The following is a 22,285-nucleotide window of genomic DNA, read 5'->3' on the forward strand; positions in this document are numbered from 1 at the left end:
CAGTGTTTAAACCTTTTACAATGAAGATCAGTGAAGTTATTTGGATTTTTATGAATTATCTTTGAAAGACAGGGTCCTGAAAAGGGGACGTTTATTTTTCTGCTGACTTTAGATATCCAAGTCAGCCATTGGCTAGGCCATCATAAGCTAGATAAAGCCATCTGCCATTCAACTGTATCAGGGCAAAATTTTGGCGTGACATTAGAATCAACCAATCACATTTTGACTGAATGGGTGGAACCGTTAACAAAAACCTATGGAAACCTCTGAATTCTTGAAGGCCAACAGATCACGACGGCAAAAGCGAGCAGTAGTTTTCCCACTATCTAGCTAGCTAGCTTTTGTTGTCGGCTAGTTTGCAGGGGCTGCAGCAGGTGTTATTGAAGATGTTGTTGCTCATTTTTTTTTTACTTCTTAATTTTCAAGAATAACGTTCAACAAGAAGTTACGTTTCAAATGATAGTCACCTGGTGAGTGGAACGGTGTTTTTTTATTGCAGCGTGCTTGCCGTTACTCATCTGTTTGAAAATAACTCGTGTGTGAAACATTGTTGCATTTAAAGTGGAACTGACAGCATTTTAGCAACATGACATCTTATTAATATCTGTTCATATACACTTCCAGGAAGAATATGGCACTTCTTAAAAACATTATCTGACAAGCGACCACTTAGATATGGTCATTTTCACGATTTCATAAATTCTTAGAATGTTTGTTAAAATTCTTTAACAATATAGAGTGGGAAAGCGTCCGTGCGTTTGGACAATTAATAGACACTGCAGTAAATAAATCAGAATAAAAACATCTGTCTTGTCCAGGACCGGAGTCTACACAGACTGGCGCGCTATTGCCAATCAGAGCAACAGTAGGCCTTTATACAAACAAGCCATTTGCCACATGGGCCTGCTAACATTCACTTTGAACTGGTCTTTACAGGAAGTTGCAACAGCGCAACTTTAGATCATTAGAACGCATTCGCCAAAAGCCACCTGAATGAATTTCTGCAAATATGTAAACACCACGGGAGTCCTCTTACATTTTGAAACTTATTCTGCAGCTTGCCTGCCAATGCATGCTTGTCCCAACCAAGCACCCAAGCTAACTGGCTAAAGTTGGCTAGCTTTCTAGCTAGCTAGCTAGCCAACTACTTCCAGACACAAATGAGAGAACCTTATTTTACTCGCCGTAGCAGAGCTGGTTAGCCTGTTAACATGTTTCTAGAGCATTCCTGACTCACTATTACTTTTTTTTGTCTACGTTTACACCGGTCACATTCAGCTGCTGTTGCACATTCGTAAATTCTTCAGTTGTTCTGTGCACTGACACAGTCAGATGAGAGTGCTCTGAATCGGATTAGATAGCATATCTTTTGCATTTGCAAATTCATTCTGGCTAACTGGATAACAATGATTTAAGTTCTTGCTAGCTAACCAAATGACACCTGCATCTCTAGCTGTGTATAGCTACCGAAAAACGATATGAGGGGAAAAAGTCAGTCACTAACCCACTTCTCCAATGGCATGGCATCCTCCTAGCAGTTAGCTAGCATTAGGCTCTGTGTTTTTATCTTGCTACATAAATAGATAGATATCTATAGATAAATAGATACCCTAGCCTCTATTAGCCACATTATGACTGATCATTGCCCTTGCTAGTTTGATTATATTGACATTCCCAGCCTTAGTTACATTCGTCCGTTTTTGCCCAGAATATTGAGTAAGTGCAACCCGAATGGAGGCAGCAAACAATGTACCAGCCCAGCTGTGATTTACAACCTCATAGCAATATTTTTAGGACTACCATGAAATGTATTGGTGAATTATATTAATCATGCATTGAACTGCATCCATCTATTCTGCCAACAATGCTTAGTTTATGTCATGGAACGTTGAGTCTAATATAACCTGTTTTTAAAACCTCTTATAAAGTTGGTTTTGTAGCATAAACTGGGAATTGTATATTTTTTACTGATATGATTGTCTGTTTGTTTCATATCTGCAAAGTAGTTAAAACGCTCTCACTTCCACTTTAAACTTTAGGTCACCGGTTACTTTTTTTTTTGTTGCAATGGGAAGTAATAGTTGTACATTTCGATTGGGAAATGCTCAACGGTTGTGTTTTTGTATTCTTATGATTGGCACCTAGTGGCTTATTATGTCCGAGGTTATGGACCGCCTATCCTTTAACATCATGTTGTATGTTACTGCTGTCTTTCCATTGGCCCTATGCAGTGGTGTAGGGAAAGGGGGATACCTAGTCAGTTGTACAACTGAATGCATTCACCTGCAATGTGTCTTCCGCTTTTAACCCAACCCCTCTGAATCAGAGGCGCGGAGAGCTGCCTCTCTGGGATATGTGGGACGGTAGCGTCCCACCTGACCAACATCCAGTGAAAATGCAGAGTGCCAAATTCAAATAAATTACTATAAAAAATAAACTTTGATGAAATCACACATTCAATATACCAAATTAAAGCTACACTTGTTGTGAATCCAGCCAACGTGTCATGGTGAAAGCAAACGATGCTATTATCTGAGGATAGTACCCAGGTAAACAAAGAGAGAAAAGCATATTTCAACCCTGCAGGCGCGACACAAAACGCAGAAATAAAAATATAATTTATGCCTTACCTTTGACGAGCTTCTTCTGTTGGCACTCCAATATGTCCCATAAACATCACAAATGGTCCTTTTGTTCGATTAATTCCATCCATATATATCCAAAATGTCCATTTATTTGGCGCGTTTGATCCAGAAAAACACCGGTTCCAACTTGCGCAACGTGACTACAAAATATCTCAAAAGTTACCTGTAAGCATTGTCTAAACATTTCAAACTACTTTTGTAATACAACTTTAGGTATTTTTTAAACGTAAATAATCAATAAAATTGAAGACGGGATATACTGTGTTTAATACCGGAGGAAAACAAAGTGGAGAGTGCTTTCAGGTCATGCGCCTCTAACAAAGAGTACACTTCCCTAATCGACAGCTACGTCGTCAGCACCCGGAGAACATTGGGTTAACTGCCTTGCTCAGGGGCAGAATGACAGATTTTTTACCTTGTCATTAAGTAACCTTTTGGTTACTGGCCCAACGCGCCAACCTGCCAGGCTGGAGAAGTGGGCATACACAGATTTTGCCAAAAAGTTCCCAATTGGCCTGCCCAGCGAAGGAAAGGCACCCTGTGTGAGTTTTTCCAGATTATTTTTTTAATGCAAAAATTTGATGGTCCACAACAATGCTTAAATCACATCAATTTGATTTGGTGGGCCTGTTAGTGCCTGGCTCCCCAGTGGATGGGCCTCTGTCCACCGAGGCCCATCCATGTCTACACCCCTGATGCAAACAGTGCATGATGACAATTGCACATCACAAATAGCCTACTTACCAACACTTTGGACTAAACTTTTTAAATACCTGGTTTGCATACCCATTGTTGCCTTAGTTAACATTTACTGGTAGATATCTTAAATTGTAAATGTCTTTCTGACCCCACCAGCTACCAATGTCATTCTTCTGTGAGTTGCTCCATGCCAAAACCAGTTGAGCGCTGCACTTTCTTGCTGCCTGCAGATGATATTCTGCTGAAACTAGGCTGTGTGCGGCGTGCATGTGAATATATTTCACGTGCTTTGCGATTGTGTAGACTACGTTGGGCATGACTACTCTACTGTACTACATACTTGATAAGTAGTATACCTCCACTACACTACTTTGTTACGCATCAGTAGGGATTAATAAGTGAGTATACACAATGCCCATTGAAAACAAAGTGGGTATACGGCTCCACTACACCACTGGCCCTTTGTGTTTTACAAAAAGTACACTGTCCTACATGAGTGCGCTGGTATTATGGTTGCTGTCCTTTCAGAATCACCAACCTGTCACACACTGAAGGCCTATTAGGTTCGCCACTGACCAAACATATATATTATAGACATTAAGGCTGTTAAGAGACTGTATTAATGTTACAAGAAAGGAGTGTATATATTTGGCCTGGCGAAGCGGTTTTAAGCGCTAACGGAATGGAAGCTAATAAGAGTTTTTTTACTCTGCTGGTCTCGGGAAGAAATTAGTACAAATGTATTCAAATCATATCTAATTTTATTAGTCACATGCGCCGAGGTGTAGACCATACAGTGAAATGCTTACTTACGAGTCCCTAACCAACACTGCAGTTAAAAAAATATGAATAAGAAATAAAAGCAACAAGTAATTAAAGAGCAGCAGTAAAATAATAGCGAGACTTTATACGGGGGGTACGGGTAGAGTCAATGTGCGGGGACACCGGTTAGTTGAGGTAATATGTACATGTAGGTAGAGTTATTAAAGTGACTATGCATAGATGATAATAACAGAGAGTAGCAGCGGTGTAAAAGAGGGGGGAGGGGGCAATGCAAATAGTCTGGGTGGCCTTTTGATTACATGTTCAGGAGTCTTATGGCTTGGGGTAGAAGCCTCTTGGATCTAGACTACCACTTGCCTTGCGGTAGCAGATAGAACAGTCTATGACTAGGGTGGCTTGAGTCCTTGATAATTTTTAGGGCCTTCCCCTGACACTGCCTGCTATAGAGGTCCTGGATGGCAGGAAGCTTGGCCCCAGTGATGCTCTGGGCCGTAAGCACTACCCTCTGTAGTGCCTTGTGCGCGGAGGCCGAGCAGTTGCCATACCAGGCATTGATGCAACCAGCTCTCAACGGTGCAGGTGTAGAACCTTTTGAGGATCTGAGGACCCATGCCAAATATTTTCAGTCTCCTGAGGGGGAATATGTTTTGTCATACCCTCTTCACGACTGTCTTGATGCTTGGACCATGTTAGTTTGTTGGTGATGTGGACACCAAGGAACTTGAACCTGCTCCACTACAGCCCCGTCAATGAAAACGGGGGCGTGCTCTGTCCTCTTTTTCCCGTATTCCACAATCATCTCCTTTGTCTTGATCATGGTGAGGGTGAGGTTGTTGTCCTAGCACCACACGGCCAGGTCTTTGACCTCCTCCCTACAGACTGTTTCGTCGTTGTCGGTGATCAGGCCTACCACTGTTGTGTCATCGGCAAACTTAATGATGGTGTTGGAGTCGTGCCTGGCCGTGCAGTCATGAGTGAACAGGGAGTACAGGAGGGACTGAACACACACCCCTGAGGGGCCCCTGTGTTGAGGATCAGCGTGGCAGATGTGTTGTTACCTACCCTTACCACCTGGGGGCGTCCCGTCAGGAAGTTCAGGATCCAGTTGCAGAGGGAGGTGTTTAGTCCCAGGGTCCTTAGCTTATTGATGAGCTTTGAGGGCAATATAGTGTTGAACGCTGAGCTGTAGTCAATGAATAGCATTGTCACATAGATGTTCTTTTTGTCCAGGTGGAAAAGGGCAGTGTGGAGTGCAATAGAGATTGCATCATCTGTGGATCTGTTAGGGCTGTATGCAGATTGGAGTAGTTCTAGGGTTTCTGGGATAATGGTGTTGATATGAGCCATGACCAGCCTTTCAAAGCACTTCATGGCTACTGACATGAGTGCTATGGGTCGGTCGTCATTTAGACAGGTTACCTAACCCTATTACAGGGGCTGAGTCACTGGCTTACTGGTGCTCTTCCATGCCGTCCCTGGGAGGGGTGCGTCACTTGAGTGGGTTGAGTCACTGACGTGTCCTTCCTGTCTGGGTTGGCGCCCCCCCCTTGGGTTGTGCCATGGCGGAGATCTTTGTGGGCTATCCTCGGCCTTGTCTCAGGATGGTAAGTTGGTGGTTGAAGATATCCCTCTAGTGGTGTGGGGGCTGTGCTTTGGCAAAGTGGGTGGGGTTATATCCTGCCTGTTTTGCCTGTCCGGGGGTATCATCGGATGGGGCCACAGTGTCTCCTGACCCCTCCTGTCCATAGGCAATTTGTATAGGCTCAGTGACGGCTAGATATCAGCCTGTGACTAGAAACATGATGGTATGTACTGGTGAAGAGAGAGGAGTTTTAGACCCACAGCTCTGCTTCCAGTTCTCAACTACATTCTAACTGCTCGGCTCACACACAAAAAAAGGCATAAATACAATATAACATAACCATGGAAGGGATCCACCATATGGTGCAGCTTTCTGGGACAGGTTATTCTTGTAATTGTTGATGAAGATTCAATCAAAATGTTTATTTCTGCATCTCTTTCAGTCATGTTTCTTTGCATGTTTGGCCCTGTCCGGGGGTATAATCGGATGGGGCCACAGTGTCTCCTGACCCCTCCTGTCTCAGCCTCCAGTATTTATGCTGCATTAGTTTGTGTCGGGGGGCTAGGGTCAGTCTGTTATATCTGGAGTATTTCTCCTGTCTTATCCGGTGTCCTGTGTTAATTTAAGTATGCTCTCTCTAATTCTCTCTTTCTTTCTTTCTTTCTTTCTCTCGGAGGACCTGAGCCCTAGAACCATGCTTCAGGACTACCTGGCATGATGACTCCTTGCTGTCCCCAGTCCACCTGGACGTGCTGCTGCTCCAGTTTAAACTGTTCTGCCTGCGGCTATGGAACCCTGACCCGTCCACCGGACGTGCGACCTGTCCCAGACCTGCTGTTTTCAACTCTCTAGAGACAGCAGGAGCGGTAGAGATACTCTCGGCTATGAAAAGCCAACTGACATTTACTCCTGAGGTGCTGACTTGTTGCACCCTCGACAACTGCTGTGATTATTATTATTTGACCATGCTGGTCATTCATGAACATTTGAACATCTTGGCCATGTTCTGTTATAATCTCTTCCCGGCACAGCCAGAAGAGGACTGGCCACCCATCATAGCCTGGTTCCTCTCTAGGTTTCTTCCTAGGTTTTGGCCTTTCTAGGGAGTTTTTCCTAGCCACAGTGCTTCTACACCTGCATTGCTTGCTGTTTGGGGTTTAGGCTGGGTTTCTGTACAGCACTTTGATATATCAGCTGATGTAAGAAAGGCTATATAAATACATTTTATTTGATTTGATTAGTGTTCTTGGACACTAATGGTGGTCTGCTTAAAACATGTTGGTATTACAGACTCAGACAGGGAGAGGTTGAAAATGTCAGTGAAGACACTTGCCAATTGGTCAGCGCATGCTCGCAGTACACGTCCTGGTAATCCGTCTGGCCCTGCGGCCTTGTGAATGTTGACCTGTTTAAAGGTCTAAATCACATCGGCTGCGGAGAGCGTGATCACACAGTCGTCCGGAACAGCTGGTGCTCTCATGCTTGTTTCAGTGTTTTTTGCCTCGAAGCGAGCAATTAGTACTTTAGCTAGTCTGGTAGGCTCGTGTCACTGGGCAGCTCCAGGCAGTGCTTCCCTTTGTAGTCTGTAATGGTTTGCAAGCCCTGCCACATCCGACGAGCGTCGGAGCCGGTGTAGTATGATTCGATCTTAGCTCTGTATTGACGCTTTGCCTGTTTGATGGTTCGTCGGAGGGCATAGAGGAATTTCTTATAAGCTTCCGGGTTAGAGCCCCGCTCCTTGAAAGCGGCAACTCTAGCCTTTAGCTCAGTGCGGATGTTGCCTGTAATCCATGGCTTCTGGTTGGGGTATGTACGTACGGTCACTGTGGGGACCACGTCGTCGATAACACTTATTGATGAAGCCAATGACTGATGTGGTGTACTCCTCAATGTCATTGAAGGAATCCCGGAACATATTCCAGTCTGTGCTAGCAAAACAGTCCTGTAGCTTAGCATCAGCTTCATCTGACCACTTTTTTTTATTGATCGAGTCACTGGTGCTTCCTGCTTTAATTTTTGCTTGTAAGCAGGAATCAGGAGGATAGAATTATGGTCAGATTTGCCAAATGGAGGGTGAGGGAGAACTTTGTATGCATCTCTGTGTGTGAAGTAAAGGTGGTTCAGAGTGTTTTCCCTCTGGTTTCACATTTAACATGCTGATAGAAATTTGGTAAGAAAGATTTAAGTTTCCCTGCGTTAAAGTCCCCGGCTACTAGGAGCAAAAAAGAGGAATCTGACAGTCAGTGGTGAGTAATAGCAGTTCTTATGTCCAGAAGTTATTTTCGGTCATAAGAGACAGTAGCAGCAACATTATGTACAATAAGTTAAAAAAACAAGTTACACACAATGCAAAGAAATGAACAAAAAACACAATTGGTTAGGAATACATAAAACGTCAGCCTTGTTCTCCATAGCCCTCTTGTCGACACTGAGACAAGACCGGGACACCCAATATGTGGTCTTGAGACCGGACTCGAGACGTTACTACTTAACAGCTTAAAACCAGTGTAATGTGTGATCTCTGTCTGGTCTTGGTCAGTACCTGTGCTGTTGCATTCTGTATGTTTTGTAGTTTATCAATGGCTTTCTTGGGTAGACCAGACAGGAGAGCATTACAGTAGTCAAGCTTGGTTGTAATAAAAGCATGGATGTGTCTCTCTGTTATCAGTTTGAGAGAGAAACGGACGCACCTAGGCTAGTGAAAATGTACACATGATGTCTGATAGCGACGAGGAGAGGGTTCTCTCAAGATTATACTGCAGCTAGTTATCCAATATAGAGAACAGAGAAGAACATTCAGCATTTCATAGAACATCATTGGGTCTGGGGTGTGTGACGAATATTGCAAGAGTGTTGGGTCAGTAACCAAACGGTTACTGGATCAAATCCCCGAGCCAGCAAGGTGGAAAAATCTGCCGTTCTGCCATTGAACAAGATAGTTAAACCCCAACAACAACTGCTCCCTGGACGGCGATGTCCCTTGCACCTCTCTGATTCAGAGGGGTTGGGTTAAACGCATAAGACACATTTCGGTTTGAATGCATTAAGTTTTGCAACTGACTAGGTATCCCCTTTCCCTCGCCCTAAATCATTACAGTGTAATTACAGGCCTATTCTCACTACAAAAGAGAGGAGTATTCTGATAGTCTTCTGCAGAAATGCTGAGTACCTTGTGTCAGCCATGGCTGTTTTCTCTCTGTCACGGTCTGTCCTTTAGCTACATCCAGTTAATCATTATTCAAGTGCCCATGATAGTCAGCAGCATATGTATGGATAGCATTGTCACGGGGGCTAGGTGGAGATTTGACCATAACACTAACACTTATCTACAATTACTAGACAATCTACAATTACTAGAGCTAGTAGTCAGTTTATTTTATTTTCAAATGAGTGGAACTGCCATCTCCTTACATATTTTTTGCACTTTTTTGAGACAGTACTGAAACGAGAGGGAAAGACAGTCCAGTGTGAGAAGGGAGGATGTAAGGGTTGAACCCCGGTCTCTGGAGGGGGAAAGCATAATGTGGTTACAGCCGGGAGCGTTAGTTAACACAAGACTGTATCAACCCCTAGCCCCTACCCTTATGTTGTGTTATCTGTGTAGGTCTGAGAGCATTGGAGAGGTACATGCAATATGCCAGAAGTTCCACCCTGGCCTATCAGAAGACAAGTGGTAGGCTAGATATATTAATCTAACGTAGCATGTGTAAAAAGACGCCTGAACGGAGTCCCCACACTCATTTTTCAAGGGAAACGGAAGTTAGGTTGAAAATAATGTATCCCTGAGAAACAGAAACATCTGCTTTCTGACACCCCACGGAGAGTGAGCTGTATTAACCATACTGTTTACACCTATCCAATCCTTTCAGATCTGTGCCAGGGTCAGGGCAAGGGGTTGATTTTGGATTGGGCAATGGTCTAGTCCAAGAGGGCTGCAGAGGGGAAGAGAGGGGCATTATGGGGTCACCACATCTCATAAGAGAGCACATGAGAGAGTAGTTAACCCACTGATCCTCTGGACTATAGACTGGGCAGAGATGGAAACGCTGAATGTCTGTCTCTCTCTTATGCACATCCTGTCTTGTATGTGTTGGGATAATATGTTTTCAGCCTACATGCAGGAGCCATTTTTGAATGCTCCAATAGGCCAATATGTGTCTGTTGATTTAATTCCCCTATGTGAAACACGAAAGTGAGCTATATATATACACACACATCAATGGTGGTGGCATATGTTAGGCTGAGTTTAATCGGTTGGTTTGGTTTCATCCAGTGTCCCACATTCTGCGATCTTCACAGATCCAGAATAGTATGACATCAGAGATTTTCAGCCTAAGCAATCGAGTGCTGATTTTACACCCAATCAGACATCCATTGAAGAAAAAAGGCTACATCCTTCTTTCTAATTTCAGTATGGGCTTATGATGATACAATGTAACGTTAGTAGGCTACTTATTATAACAATTATCTCCAGGCGCTGTTACAAAGTAACCCAGGCTATTGTGCTCAGCGCCTTTGGGCGAAAGTGTATATTAGTTCCAAAGTAACAATATGTTGTTGATGTAACCACCAGTGTATCAAATCTGTCCTAAAGTGTTACAAAGTTACTGTAACGTGTCCTTAGCGCTCGTTCTCCTGAAACTTCACAATAATTCTCCCACAATGTGTGGGGTAAATATGTTACAAAATAACAATACGTTTTCTGTACAGCACAGTAAATGACAACGTTTTTCTGTGTAGACCTAAACCAACCGAACTCAACTGCCTCGCACGTCATCCTTTCCATTTTTTAGTAGTAGGCTAACATAGTAGACTGGTAGCCTAAGTGCCCTACTACGACTATTAGCTCAGTTTCGAGACAGTGATATGAACTACAATTTATCCGTATAGCCTACCGTTACTCACCCCAATATGACCAACTCTCCGTATTTTACCGGGTCTTTAACGGGCACATCATCTTCGTCCTGGTTTGGCGAATTCATCCGACTGGCGCGAGCTTGCTCTTGTAAACCTTCGAGAGCAATAGTAGTGAAAAAAAGAAATAGGCTACACCTTTCAAACTATGAGGAAGTTACTTGAATGTTAGTATATCCGAGTTTGGATAGAGGCAATTGTTCTTGTTCTTCGTTTTATTGTTTTAATTCTGTGAGCTACCATCTTTTGGAAAGATTGTTGCAAAGCTATCGATTAAAGGCCCGCGCGACACGAATCTGTTCTGTTGCAGAGTACAAAAACATCTCGCGGCAGGGAGTCGACTGACCCATTTTTTTTTTTTACAGGGAAGGACAATAAACATCTCTATATAATAAATATATATAATACAGTCCCTATACGACCACAATATTTTTTATTTTTCATATGTATTATTATAAATAAGAAATACTGTGTGGGAATAATACTGAAATACAATTTTGTGTTTTATGAAAATTATTCAGTTACCACAATCTCCCTTTGAAACCATTCAGAGTGATGAGGTCTTGATGATACGCTTGCTACTAACTGTTATGTAAAATAAAAAGGCGGTTTCAAATTCTGGAGGAAAAACACTCGCTTTGTAGCCTAAGCCAATTTACACCATGGGACATTCTTGTTTTCAAATGTAAAAAAATGTACAGAAAAGCGTGAAGAATTGTTCAATGTGCCAGTCATTATAAAGTACCATGTAATGAAACAGTTTGCCTGCTTCTCTAATTTACTATTTCGATTTTGTTTGGATTTCATTTACATTTGAGTCATTTAGCAGATGCTCTAATCCAGAGCGATTTAGAGTTAGTGTATTCATCTTAAAATAGCTAGGTGGGACAACCACATATCACAGGCAAAGAAAGTACATTTTGCCTCAATAAAGTAGGGGGGTGTCGAGGTGAGGAGGAGGATGGATTATTTAAAATACTGTTTGAAGAGGTATGTTTTCACAAGATTGGCAGGGACTGCTGTCCTAGCTTCAGGGGGATGCTGATTCCACCATTGGGGTACCAGGACAAGGAATTGCTTGGACTGGGCTAAACGGGAGGGCCAAGAAACCTGATGTGGCAGAATGGAGTGCTCTGGTTGGGATGTAGGGTTTGAGCAAAGCCTGAAGGTAGGGAGGGGCAGTTCCTCTTGCTGCTCCATAGGTAAGCACCATGGTTTTGTAGTGGATGCGAGCTTCGACTGGAAGCCAGTGGAGTGTGCGGAAGAGCGGGGTGACATGAGAGAACTTGGGAAGGTTGAAAACCAGGCGGGCTGCATCATTCTAGATAAGTTGCAGGGGTTTGATGGCACAGGCGGGGAACCCAGCCAACAGCGAGTTGCAGTAGTCCAGACAGGAGAGGACAAGTGCCTGGATTAGGACCTGCACCGCTTACTGTGTAATGTAGGATCATACTCTATGGATGTTGTACAGCATGAACCTGCAGGAGCGAGTCACTGCTTTGATGTTTGCAGAGAATGACAGGGTGTAGTCCAGGGTTACGCCAAGGTTCTTTGCACTCTGGGAGGGCGACACTGTGGAGGTGTCAACCGTGATGGAGAGGTCTTTGAATGGGCAGGCCTTCCCCGGGGGGAAGAGCAGCTCCATCTTGTCGAGGTTGAGCTTGAGGTGGTGGGCCGACATCCAAGTTGATATATCTGCCAGGCACGCAGAGATACGTGTCGCCACCTGGGTGTCAGAAGGGGGGAAGGAGAAAAGTAGTATCCTCCGCATAGCAATGATAGGAGAGACCATGTAGAGCCGAGTGACTTGGTGTGTAGAGAGAAGAGGAGAGGGTCTAGAACCGAGCCCTGGCGGACATCAGTACTGAGAGTACGTGGTGCAGAGTCTGATCGTCTCCACGTCTCCTGGTAGGAGCGGCCTGCCAGGTAGGATACAACCAAGAGTGTACAGAGCCTGAGATGTCCAGCCCTGAGAGGGTGGAGAGGAGGATCTGATAATTGTCAAAGGCTTTGATAAGTGCCTTTGATAAGTGTCAAAGGCAGTGGATAGATTAAAGAGGAGGAGAACAAAGGAGAGAGAGTCAGCTTTGGCAGTGTGGAGAGCCTCTGCGACACAGACAAGAGCAGTCTCGGTTGAGTGACCCATATTGAAGCCTGACTAGTTAGGGTCAAGAAGATCGTTCTGAGAGAGATAACGGGAAAGTTGATCAGAGACAGCACGCTCAAGTGTTTTGGAAAGAAAAGAAAGAAGGGATACAGGTCTATAGTTTTTGACGTCAGATGAGTCGAGTGTTGGTTTCTTGAGGAGGGGAGCAACTCGGGCCATTTTAAAGTCAGAGGCAACACAGCCAGTGGTCAGGGATGAATTGATTAGGAAAGTGAGGAGTGGGAAAAGGTCTCCAGGTCTGGAGCTCTGGAGAAGAGAGGAAGGAATGGGGTTGAGCAGGTAGGTTGTCAGGCAGCCAGACCTCACCAGTTGCAGGATGTCATCTTGGATGCGGTCTAGTCAGCCATTCTTTAATTACAGGTAACCTAAAGCCAATTCCAGCATATTGCTCCAATTCACTCAGGATGGCAGGCAGCATGCATTGGACATGTAATATATTTCTGATTAAAATTCAAGTAATCAAAGAAGTAATACATTTTGTTGGTCAGTTCCACCATCTATATTTTACAAAAAAATGAAGGCCTACCTTTTACTTTTTGTGAAATATTTGTAAGTGCTCACTCATTTCTGTAATGTCTGAATCTTAGTCACATTGGGTCAATACAATTGTGTTTACTTTAGCTGACTACTGCTAACTACTAGACAAACTTCCTCCCTCTTGCCCTCGCTGTTTGTGTGTGTGCGTGCGTGCGTGCGTGCGTGTGTGTGTGAGTGAGTGCGAGCGCAGGTGCATTGTGTGAGAGAGAGACAGAGAGGGAGAGAGAGAGAGACATTGAAATTCACTGATAGCTTCAACTCAGGGACTGTTCCCCTTCGGCAGAGAAATGTCTGCTTCCTGCCACAGGAGGTCAGTGCTATTCACAAAGTTCCTGTAGTTTTCAAATACAAGTGAGGAAATTAAAATGGTATCTATTTATCACCATAAATGACTGTGTTGACAATCACTATACACCTCACTGTGGTTAGAGCGTTGGACTTGTAACCGAAAGGTTGCAAGATTGAATCCCCGAGCTAACAAGGTAATAATCTGTCGTTCTGCCTCTGAACAAGGCAGTTAACCCACTGTTCCTAGGCCATCATTGAAAATAAGAATTTGTTCTTAACTGACTTGCCTAGTTAAATAAAGGTAAAAACCGGGCCATGGTGTGCCACTATGTCTGTAAGGGTGTATGTTTGGCCTCCACAAGGTCAGAGAGTGGCTATGCTAGGGTTAGGTTGGGTTGCCAACTGGGATCAAACTCCTTCTGGTATGTCATCAAAGTCCTTCAGGTGTGTCATCAAAGTCCTTCTGGTATGTCATCAAAGTCCTTCAGGTGTGTCATCAAACTCCTTCTGGTATGTCATCAAACTCCTTCTGGTATGTCATCAAAGTCCTTCAGGTATGTCATCAAACTCCTTCTGGTATGTCATCAAAGTCCTTCTGGTATGTCATCAAAGTCCTTCTGGTATGTCATCAAACTCCTTCTGGTATGTCATCAAAGTCCTTCTGGTATGTCATCAAAGTCCTTCTGGTATGTCATCAAGCTCCTTCTGGTATGTCATAAAAGTAATTCTGGTATGTCATAAAAGTAATTCTGGTATGTCATAAAAGTCCTTCAGGCTTTAACACTGTGTACATTTGACAGTATTCCTTTCAGTCTGGCTTTCAGAATAGCTCCACTGCTCCCTGGGAGGTAAAGGGGTAAATGTCATTTCCAGGAGACTTGGAAACCCTATTCAGAGTGAAACGTCTAAATCTGCTGGTTTACAAGGGCCAGCCTGAGTCAAGGTGCTGGTCAGATGATCTGATCTACAAATCACTTAAACTTCTAAACAACTGGGGGTTGACTGGTCCTTATTATGGAAAGATTAGCTAATCTCAACAACGCTTACCTCTAGCATACCTTAAAGAACAAGCAGTCTGATTTATGAATTAACTTGACTCTTTGTAACCCTAACCACATCCTCATTTAGTGAAGTAGTAGTACACCATGTCTATAGTAAGCCTAATAAAAGGCTGGAGTCACTGAAAAGGTTCTTGTGGTTTCACTTTGTGGCTGCAAAAACAACCAGTTTACTTTATTTATCTACAAGTCGCTGTCACAGCGAGAGACTGTCTATAGGAACCATATTTGGTATGCTGATTTGAGATCTGACTGTGTGCCTTATTATTGTGATAGTGCGGAATGCATTACTCTCTGCTATCACTGTGCAGCCAGCCGTTGATGCAGATTTATTTCAGTGCTAGAACAAGAGCACAGAACAGCCAGTACAGAGTTTGTTTTTGGAAACACACATTTATATACACAGATATACAGGCAGATACATGCACATACACAAAGCATACACTCACTACTACTAAATGTTTGAACAACCAGTCATACATTCCATAAGCACACCTTCGCCTTATTCCCACTCTCACTGAAACATACTTTCTTTCATACTCTCTCTCCCTCTCTCTTACATACACACACAAGCACATGGCGCACACACACGCAGGCCCGCACACACACACAGTAATTATGTCATGACTCTGGAGAGAGGGGTGAAGTATTTTGGCTGCTGATCATGCTCCACATGCAGCATCAAGATGTTTCCTGATTGTGGTTAAGTTATCGGCTGCTAAGTCTGAGCTCAATGATGAATGGGACTTAATTTGGCAGACTATGGGAGAACACTCTCAATTTATAGTGGTCGCCACTGACACAACTGCCAACAAAGCAAAGGTATTTAACAGTGCAGTGATCTAACCTCCTGTGTCTGTGTGCTCACTACTCTAGTTATGCTTTGGATGCTTTCAGCATTGTCTAAGGTAAAAAAGGTGAAGGAGTGTGTGTTCCTTCACACTTTACATGATATGATATGCTAGGCAGTGCTTGACTGACTGAAATAGGTGGGGATAATCATTTTGAGTGATGGTACTCTCTATATTTAGGTGCAGGAACTCCACAACACTTTTGAGCTAAGAGGTGCAGAGAACATTTAAGGTGCTGGTAGAACATTTGAGGCGCTGGTACTTTTGTTCTGGTGAGTTCCTGCCTGGGTCAAGCACTGGTTATATGTGTGTCAGTAGTTCAGTTGATATGATAGAGGGTTATATTTGTCAGTAGTTCAGTTGATATGATATAGAGGGTTATATGTGTCAGTAGTTCAGTTGATATAGAGGGTTATATGTGTGTCAGTAGTTCAGTTGATATAGAGGGTTATATGTGTCAGTAGATCAGTTGATATGATATAGAGGGTTATATTTGTCAGTAGTTCAGTTGCTATGATAGAGGGTTTTATGTGTCAGTAGTTCAGTTGAAATGATATAGAGGGTCATATGTGTGTCAGTAGTTCAGTTGATATAGAGGGTTATATGTGTCAGTAGATCAGTTGATATGATATAGAGGGTTATATGTGTCAGTAGTTCAGTTGATATAGAGGGTTATATATGATATGATATAGAATGTTATAGGTGTGTCAGTAGTTCAGTTGATATGATAGAGGGTTATATTTGTCAGTAGTTCAGTTGATATGATATAGAATGTTATAGGTGTGTCAGTAGTTCAGTTGATATGATATAGAGGGTTATATTTATTTTACCTTTATTTAACTAGGCAAGTCAGTTAAGAACAAATTCTTTTTTCAATGACGGCCTAGGAACTGCTTTGTTCAGGGGCAGAACGACTGATTTTTATCTTGTCAGCTCAGGGTTTCGATCTAGCAACCTTTCAGTTTGTAGTCCAACGCTCTAACCACTAGGCTACCTGCCACCCCATATGTGTGTCAGTAGTTCAGTTGATGTTATATGGAGGGTTATACTTACAGTACCAGTCAACAGTTTGGACACCTACTCATTCCAAGGTTTTTCTTTATTTTTACTATTTTCTAAATTGTAGAATAATAGTGAAGACATCAACACTATGAAATAACACATATGGAATCATGTAGTAACCAAAAAAGTGTTAAACAAACCCAAATATATTTGAGATTCTTCAAAGTAGCCACACTTTGCCTTGATGACAGCTTTTAACACTCTTGGAATCCTTGGAAGGTGTGTGTGTGTCCAGCAAGTGTACATAGCAGGTGTTTGAGCTCTTGGGAGGGAGGTTATTTAAGGATAACGTGTCTTGTTGAGAGAGAGTGAAGTGGCAGGCTATTTAAGGATGCAGTGTTAATGTGAGGGTCTGTCTGCGGCAGGTGTGTGTGTGTGTGTGTGTGTGTGTGTGTGTGTGTGTGTGTGTGTGTGTGTGTGTGTGTGTGTGTGTGTGTGTGTGTGTGTGGAGGATATGAGTCAGCTGATTACGCCGTTCCACATGGTCTTGCTGACCTTGCAGAATTCCTCTTAAATTCAATCCAGATAATTGCAGTCGCTTTGCCAATTAACAAACAAACAACAGGATTGATATCTTGGATCAGAATCAAGTAATGTGTCTTTGATTGTTTTATTTTCGGATGTACTCAAGTGGGTTAGAGAATGTCTGTGTGCTGTAGTAGAAGGGTTATTATCCCAGTAGGCCGGTGGGAGGAGTTATAGGAGAACTGGCTGGAATAGAATGGAGTCAAACGTGTGGTTTCTATATGTTTGATACTGTTCAATTTATTCCATTCCAGCCATTACAATGAGCCCGTCCTCCTATAGCTCCCCCCACCAGCCTCCTCTGCCTGAGTATAACCATCTGTCTCTGGACCTCAGAGCAGCCTTTTTCACTCATTCTGTCGTTAGCATTGGATTGGTACAATGCTTTATACTGTATCCTATAGGTGGAGGGAACAACTGCAGACATCAGGAAGGAGGAGACTCAAGATTGGAATCTGCATAGAGGAACTTAAAACATATAATTCCTTTTATATTTGGGACCTGTTACAGCACTTTTCAAAAACACATCCATTCTTCCTCCCATCCCTGGAAGTAATCACTAAGCAATCAGCATGATTGGATAAGCCTTGCTTTTACCTAACCAATCGTGATCAGTGACTCCAAGTAATCTAGAAAGGAAGGATGCATAAAAAATGAACAGGGCTCGATTCCACTCATATTTATTTAGGTCTAGCAGCTCACATCCTGTTAAAGAGGGTATCAACACGCATCCCTCCCACAAATCCCTGCCACCAGAAGCACTAGGCCCTCAAGGCACTATAGAAGTGTTAGCATGTGGAAAAAAGCAGAAGGAAAAGCTCTCTGTGACATTTTCTAAAGAGGCTGGTTGCAGCCTCAAGGCTGAGCGACACTGTTGAAGCACAGCATGGCTGTTTTATAGAGCAGTGTAAAGCATCCACAGCTGACCAGACAGTGTGTGTATGTGTGTGTGTGTGTGTGTCTCATTAGACCAAAGTGGTTTCCTCTCCCATCAGCATTCATATGAAGGCACACTGGGTATATGTGAAATCTTTCATCTCCATCTTGACTATATTGTAAGATTCCATTCTCAAGGGTAAGGATAAATGAAAGGAGATAGGAAGCTATTTTGAGTATTGAGATGCATCCTGAGTGATGTCACACCTGAACAGGATGGCAGGTGAGTAGAAGGGGCAGATAATTACTACTAATTGATCAGAATACCTGAAAGTTCTACAGCTGCGCCATCAATTGGAAAGTTGCCGCGGTCATCCCCCTCTTCAAAAGGGGAGACATTCTAGACCCAAACTGCTACAGACCTATATCTATCCTACCCTGCCTTTCTAAGGTCTTTGAAAGCCAAGTTAACAAACAGATCACCGACCATTTCGAATCCCACCGTACCTTCTCCGCTATGCAATCTGGTTTCTGAGCTGGTCATGGGTGCACCTCAGCCACGCTCAAGGTCCTAAACGATATCATAACCGCCATCAATAAGAGACAATACCGTGCATCCGTATTCATCGACCTGGTCAAGGCTTTTGACTCTGTCAATCACCACATTCTTATTGGCAGAATCAACAGCCTTGGTTTCTCAAATGACTGCCTCGCCTGGTTCACCAACTACTTCTCAGACAGAGTTCAGTGTGTCAAAAAGGAGGGCCTGTTGTCCGGACCTCTGGTAGTCTCTATGGGGGTAAAAGAGAGCCGCACACTCTTCGAGCTCAGATGCAAAAATGTAATACCAACGTTTCGACAGCCAAGCTGTCTTCATCAGGGTGGCTGCCGAAACAGCTTGGCTGTTGGTATTACATTTTTGCATCTGAGCTCCAAGAGTGTGCGGCTCTCTTTTATTTTATTTTCAAGTTTCCACTCCGCTAGCCAGCACCTCGTCTTAATAGGTGTGCGTTTCTTTTTTTTCTTCTAGATAAGTCTCTATGGGGGTGCCACAGGGTTCAATTCTCAGGCCGACTCTTTCTCTGTATACATAAATGATGTCACTTTTACTGCTGGTGATTCTCTGATCCACCTCTACGCAGACGACACCATTCTGTATACTTCTGGCCCTTCTTTGGAAACTGTGTTAACTAACCTCCAGATGAGCTTCAATATGCCATACAACTCTCCTTCCGTGGCCTCCAGCTGCTCTTAAATGCAAGTAAAACTAAATGCATGCTCTTCAACCGATCACTGCCCACACCTGGCCGCCCGTCCAGCATCACTACTCTGGACGGTTCTGACTTAGAATATGTGGACAACTATAAATACCTAGGTGTCTGGTTAGACTGTAAACTCTCCTTCCAGACTCACATTAAGCATCTCCAATCCAAAATTAAATCTAGAATGGAATTAAGTAAAATAATGGAATTAAGAATAATAATAATAAAAAATAATAAAATATATAAATATGAGGACAAGCAATGTCAGTGGCATTGACTAGAATACAGTACAATACAGTATATACATCTGAATTGAGTAAAACGGTATGTAAACATTATTAAAGTGACCAGTGGTTCCATGTCTATGCACATAGGGCAATAGCCTCTAATGTGCAGGATTGAGTAACCGGGTGGTAGCCAGCTAGTGACAGTGACTATGTTCAGGGCAGGGTACTGGGATGGCTATTTCAGTCTGATGGCCTTGAGATTGAAGTTGTTTTTCAGTCTTTCGGTCCCAGCTTTGATGCACCTGTATTGACCTTGCCTTTTGGAAGATAACGGGGTAAACAGGCTGTGACTCGGGTGGTTGATGTCCTTGATTATATTTTTTGCCTTCCTGTGGCATCGGGTGCTGTAGGTGTCCTGGAGGGCACCTCTGGCGATGCAATGGGCAGACCGTACCACCCTCTGGAGAGCCCTGTGGTTGCGGGTGGTGGGGTTGCCGTACCAGGCAGTGATACAGTCCGACAGGATGCTCTCAATGGTGCATGAAAACAGTTATCCTTTCACTGAGTTCAGCATGCCAGTTCCTTATTCTATACAAAGACACAAACTAGAGGTATACAAATACAACCTTGAAGAGGGGTTAGAGATTCAGAAAATAACATATTTTGTATTAACCAGAATTCCGTAGCAGTGTGTCTTGTGGCCTCCAGAGGCGCAGCGGTCTAAGGCACTGCATTTCAGTGCTAGCTGTGCCACTAGAGATTCTGGGTTTGAGTCCAGGCTCTGTTGCAGCCGGCCGTGACCGGGAGACCCATGGTGCGGCGCACAATTGGCCTAGCGTCATCCGGGTTAGGGGAGGGTTTGGCCGGCAGGTATGTCCTTGTCCCATCGCACACTAGTGACTCCTGTGGTGGGCCAGGCGCAGTGCACACTGACACGGTTGCCATGTGGACTGTGTTTCCTCCGACACATTGATGAGGCTGGCTTTCAGGTTAAGTGGGAATTGTGTCAAGAAGCAGTGCGGCTTGGTTGGGTTGTGTTTCGGAGGACGCACGGCTCTCGACCTTTGCCTCTCCTGAGTCCGTACGGGAGTTGCAGCGATGAGACAAGACCAACTACCAGTTGGATACCATGAAATTGGGGAGAAAAAGGGGTAAAATAAATAAATATATAAATACACAATTAAAATAAAAAATAAGGTGTGTCTTGTAACAACTGCTGCTATGTTAATGTTAGTGTTGGAGTTGGGTTAATGTGTGTGTGTGTGTGTGTGTGTGTGTATAGCTGTTTCATAGGTAGGCTTGAATGAAGCTGTCATGTGATGAACATCATTAACACTTTTATTAGTCACCCCAGTGAACACAACAAACATCCCCTTTACCAATATTGTGTGATTGTAAATGTACAGTCCATTAATAACCAAAGTAGCATTGCATTTGGTTGTGGTGTTTATAAATAGTTATGTTTTGTTCAAGAAAGAATTGTTGTTTATGTGTGTGGTTCAATACAGCATTAATAAGATTAAAAGCAGGGAGGGACACCTGAGTAAACTAAATTACAGGGAACTGGCAACAAGGTTTATTAAACATTTTTGGTTTAGTTCACGCCTCCAAAACGAACACAATAGATCGGTCCACCCCCACCCTGCAGCAGACAATGGTCCGGCTGAAGGCTAAATCCACCCAGCAAAACCCAAGCAGGTTCTCTTTGCCTTTCCATGAATCATACTAACTATATGTGCCTCTAATAACTTTCAATTCTAAAACCTTCTGAGTCACTCAAGAAATGAGAGGAAAGTGAGCAATTCAAAAGTAGTTCCCCTAATCTTGATGTAAAAATATTAGAACCAGAAAAGCAGGGAATACAACTTAAATGTGTGTGTATTGCAGACCTACATGTGTCTACTAACTTTAAAAAGAAGTCTTTCAGACAGACCTTCATGATAACGTTCAGAGGCTTTACTGAACACTGCAGAACACAAACTCTTTAACATGTAGCCACAGGTGAGACAGACAGCAGAGGATGTTAGCTATTGTCTATTGTACATCCGGCACAGAGTGCAGTGACAGCTGTAGAAAAGCCTCTGACACGTGTGCTTCTGAGCCTCTCTAATCAAACACTATAGGGCTGAGCCTCAACAGTCTAAAATGGCTTCCTGTCCTTGGGTCCTCTCTTTCGTCTGAACTAATTTGGAGAGAAGTGGACTGGTAAAAGCAAATACCAACACGGTGCTTTCACATCTCATATGTTGTCAGGTTATTGAAGATGAACGATGATAGAGAAGGAGAGGATACAAGGAGAGTAAGCCACAACAGTCGACTGTGACGCAGTCAGAGTTCAACTTCCCGCACCGTGTATTCTGGGATCTCTAGTGTGCATACCAGGCAAATGGAGACGCTGCTTATTCAAACATTCGCCATTCAGCTAGCGAGAGAGGGACAGCAGGGGGAAGTTTTACTTTTGTCTTTCTACAATGTAGTTAAGTTTACAGACAGTTGCAAAAGCATCAGCGGTGAAAGCAGGTTGATTTGGACGAGATAGCAGGTGGCTGCATTTGATCTCCCTGGTGTGGACTTGAACTACACGTCCTTGGTCCAGACAACCTGAGTCACTCAATCCTTTCAACACAGCGACACCCAGGTCAAACTCCAAACCAACAGACGCAGAACAAACAGCACAGCAAACACTGCAGCCATGCCTCCATTTAATAAGGGAAGGGAGTGAGAGACAAGAGCAGGACTGACATTCCTTCACAGACTCAAGGGTGGGCACTTGCTGCCTGATTAATTTGAGTGGGTAATACAAACTGCC

At 43.5% G+C, this 22,285-nt stretch overlaps 1 protein-coding gene and 1 pseudogene across 1 annotated transcript in view; both read right to left on the reverse strand.

Moving 5' to 3' along the window:
• The window catches only part of LOC139407307 (E3 ubiquitin-protein ligase pellino homolog 2-like), a 29,985-nt gene extending 19,059 nt beyond the window's left edge, over nt 1-10,926 (reverse strand). Inside the window, exon 1 of the mRNA XM_071150981.1 lies at nt 10,615-10,926. Coding sequence (XP_071007082.1) covers nt 10,615-10,691 — 77 coding nt within the window. The 5' untranslated portion in view covers nt 10,692-10,926. The remainder of the gene's footprint in view (nt 1-10,614) is intronic.
• A 663-nt stretch (nt 10,927-11,589) lies between these two features.
• Nucleotides 11,590-14,671, reverse strand: LOC139408054 (uncharacterized; annotated as a pseudogene).
• Nucleotides 14,672-22,285: the final 7,614 nt, after the last annotated feature.

The sequence above is a fragment of the Oncorhynchus clarkii genome, chromosome 4 (assembly GCF_045791955.1).
Source record: "Oncorhynchus clarkii lewisi isolate Uvic-CL-2024 chromosome 4, UVic_Ocla_1.0, whole genome shotgun sequence".
NCBI classification, from domain to species: domain Eukaryota; kingdom Metazoa; phylum Chordata; class Actinopteri; order Salmoniformes; family Salmonidae; genus Oncorhynchus; species Oncorhynchus clarkii.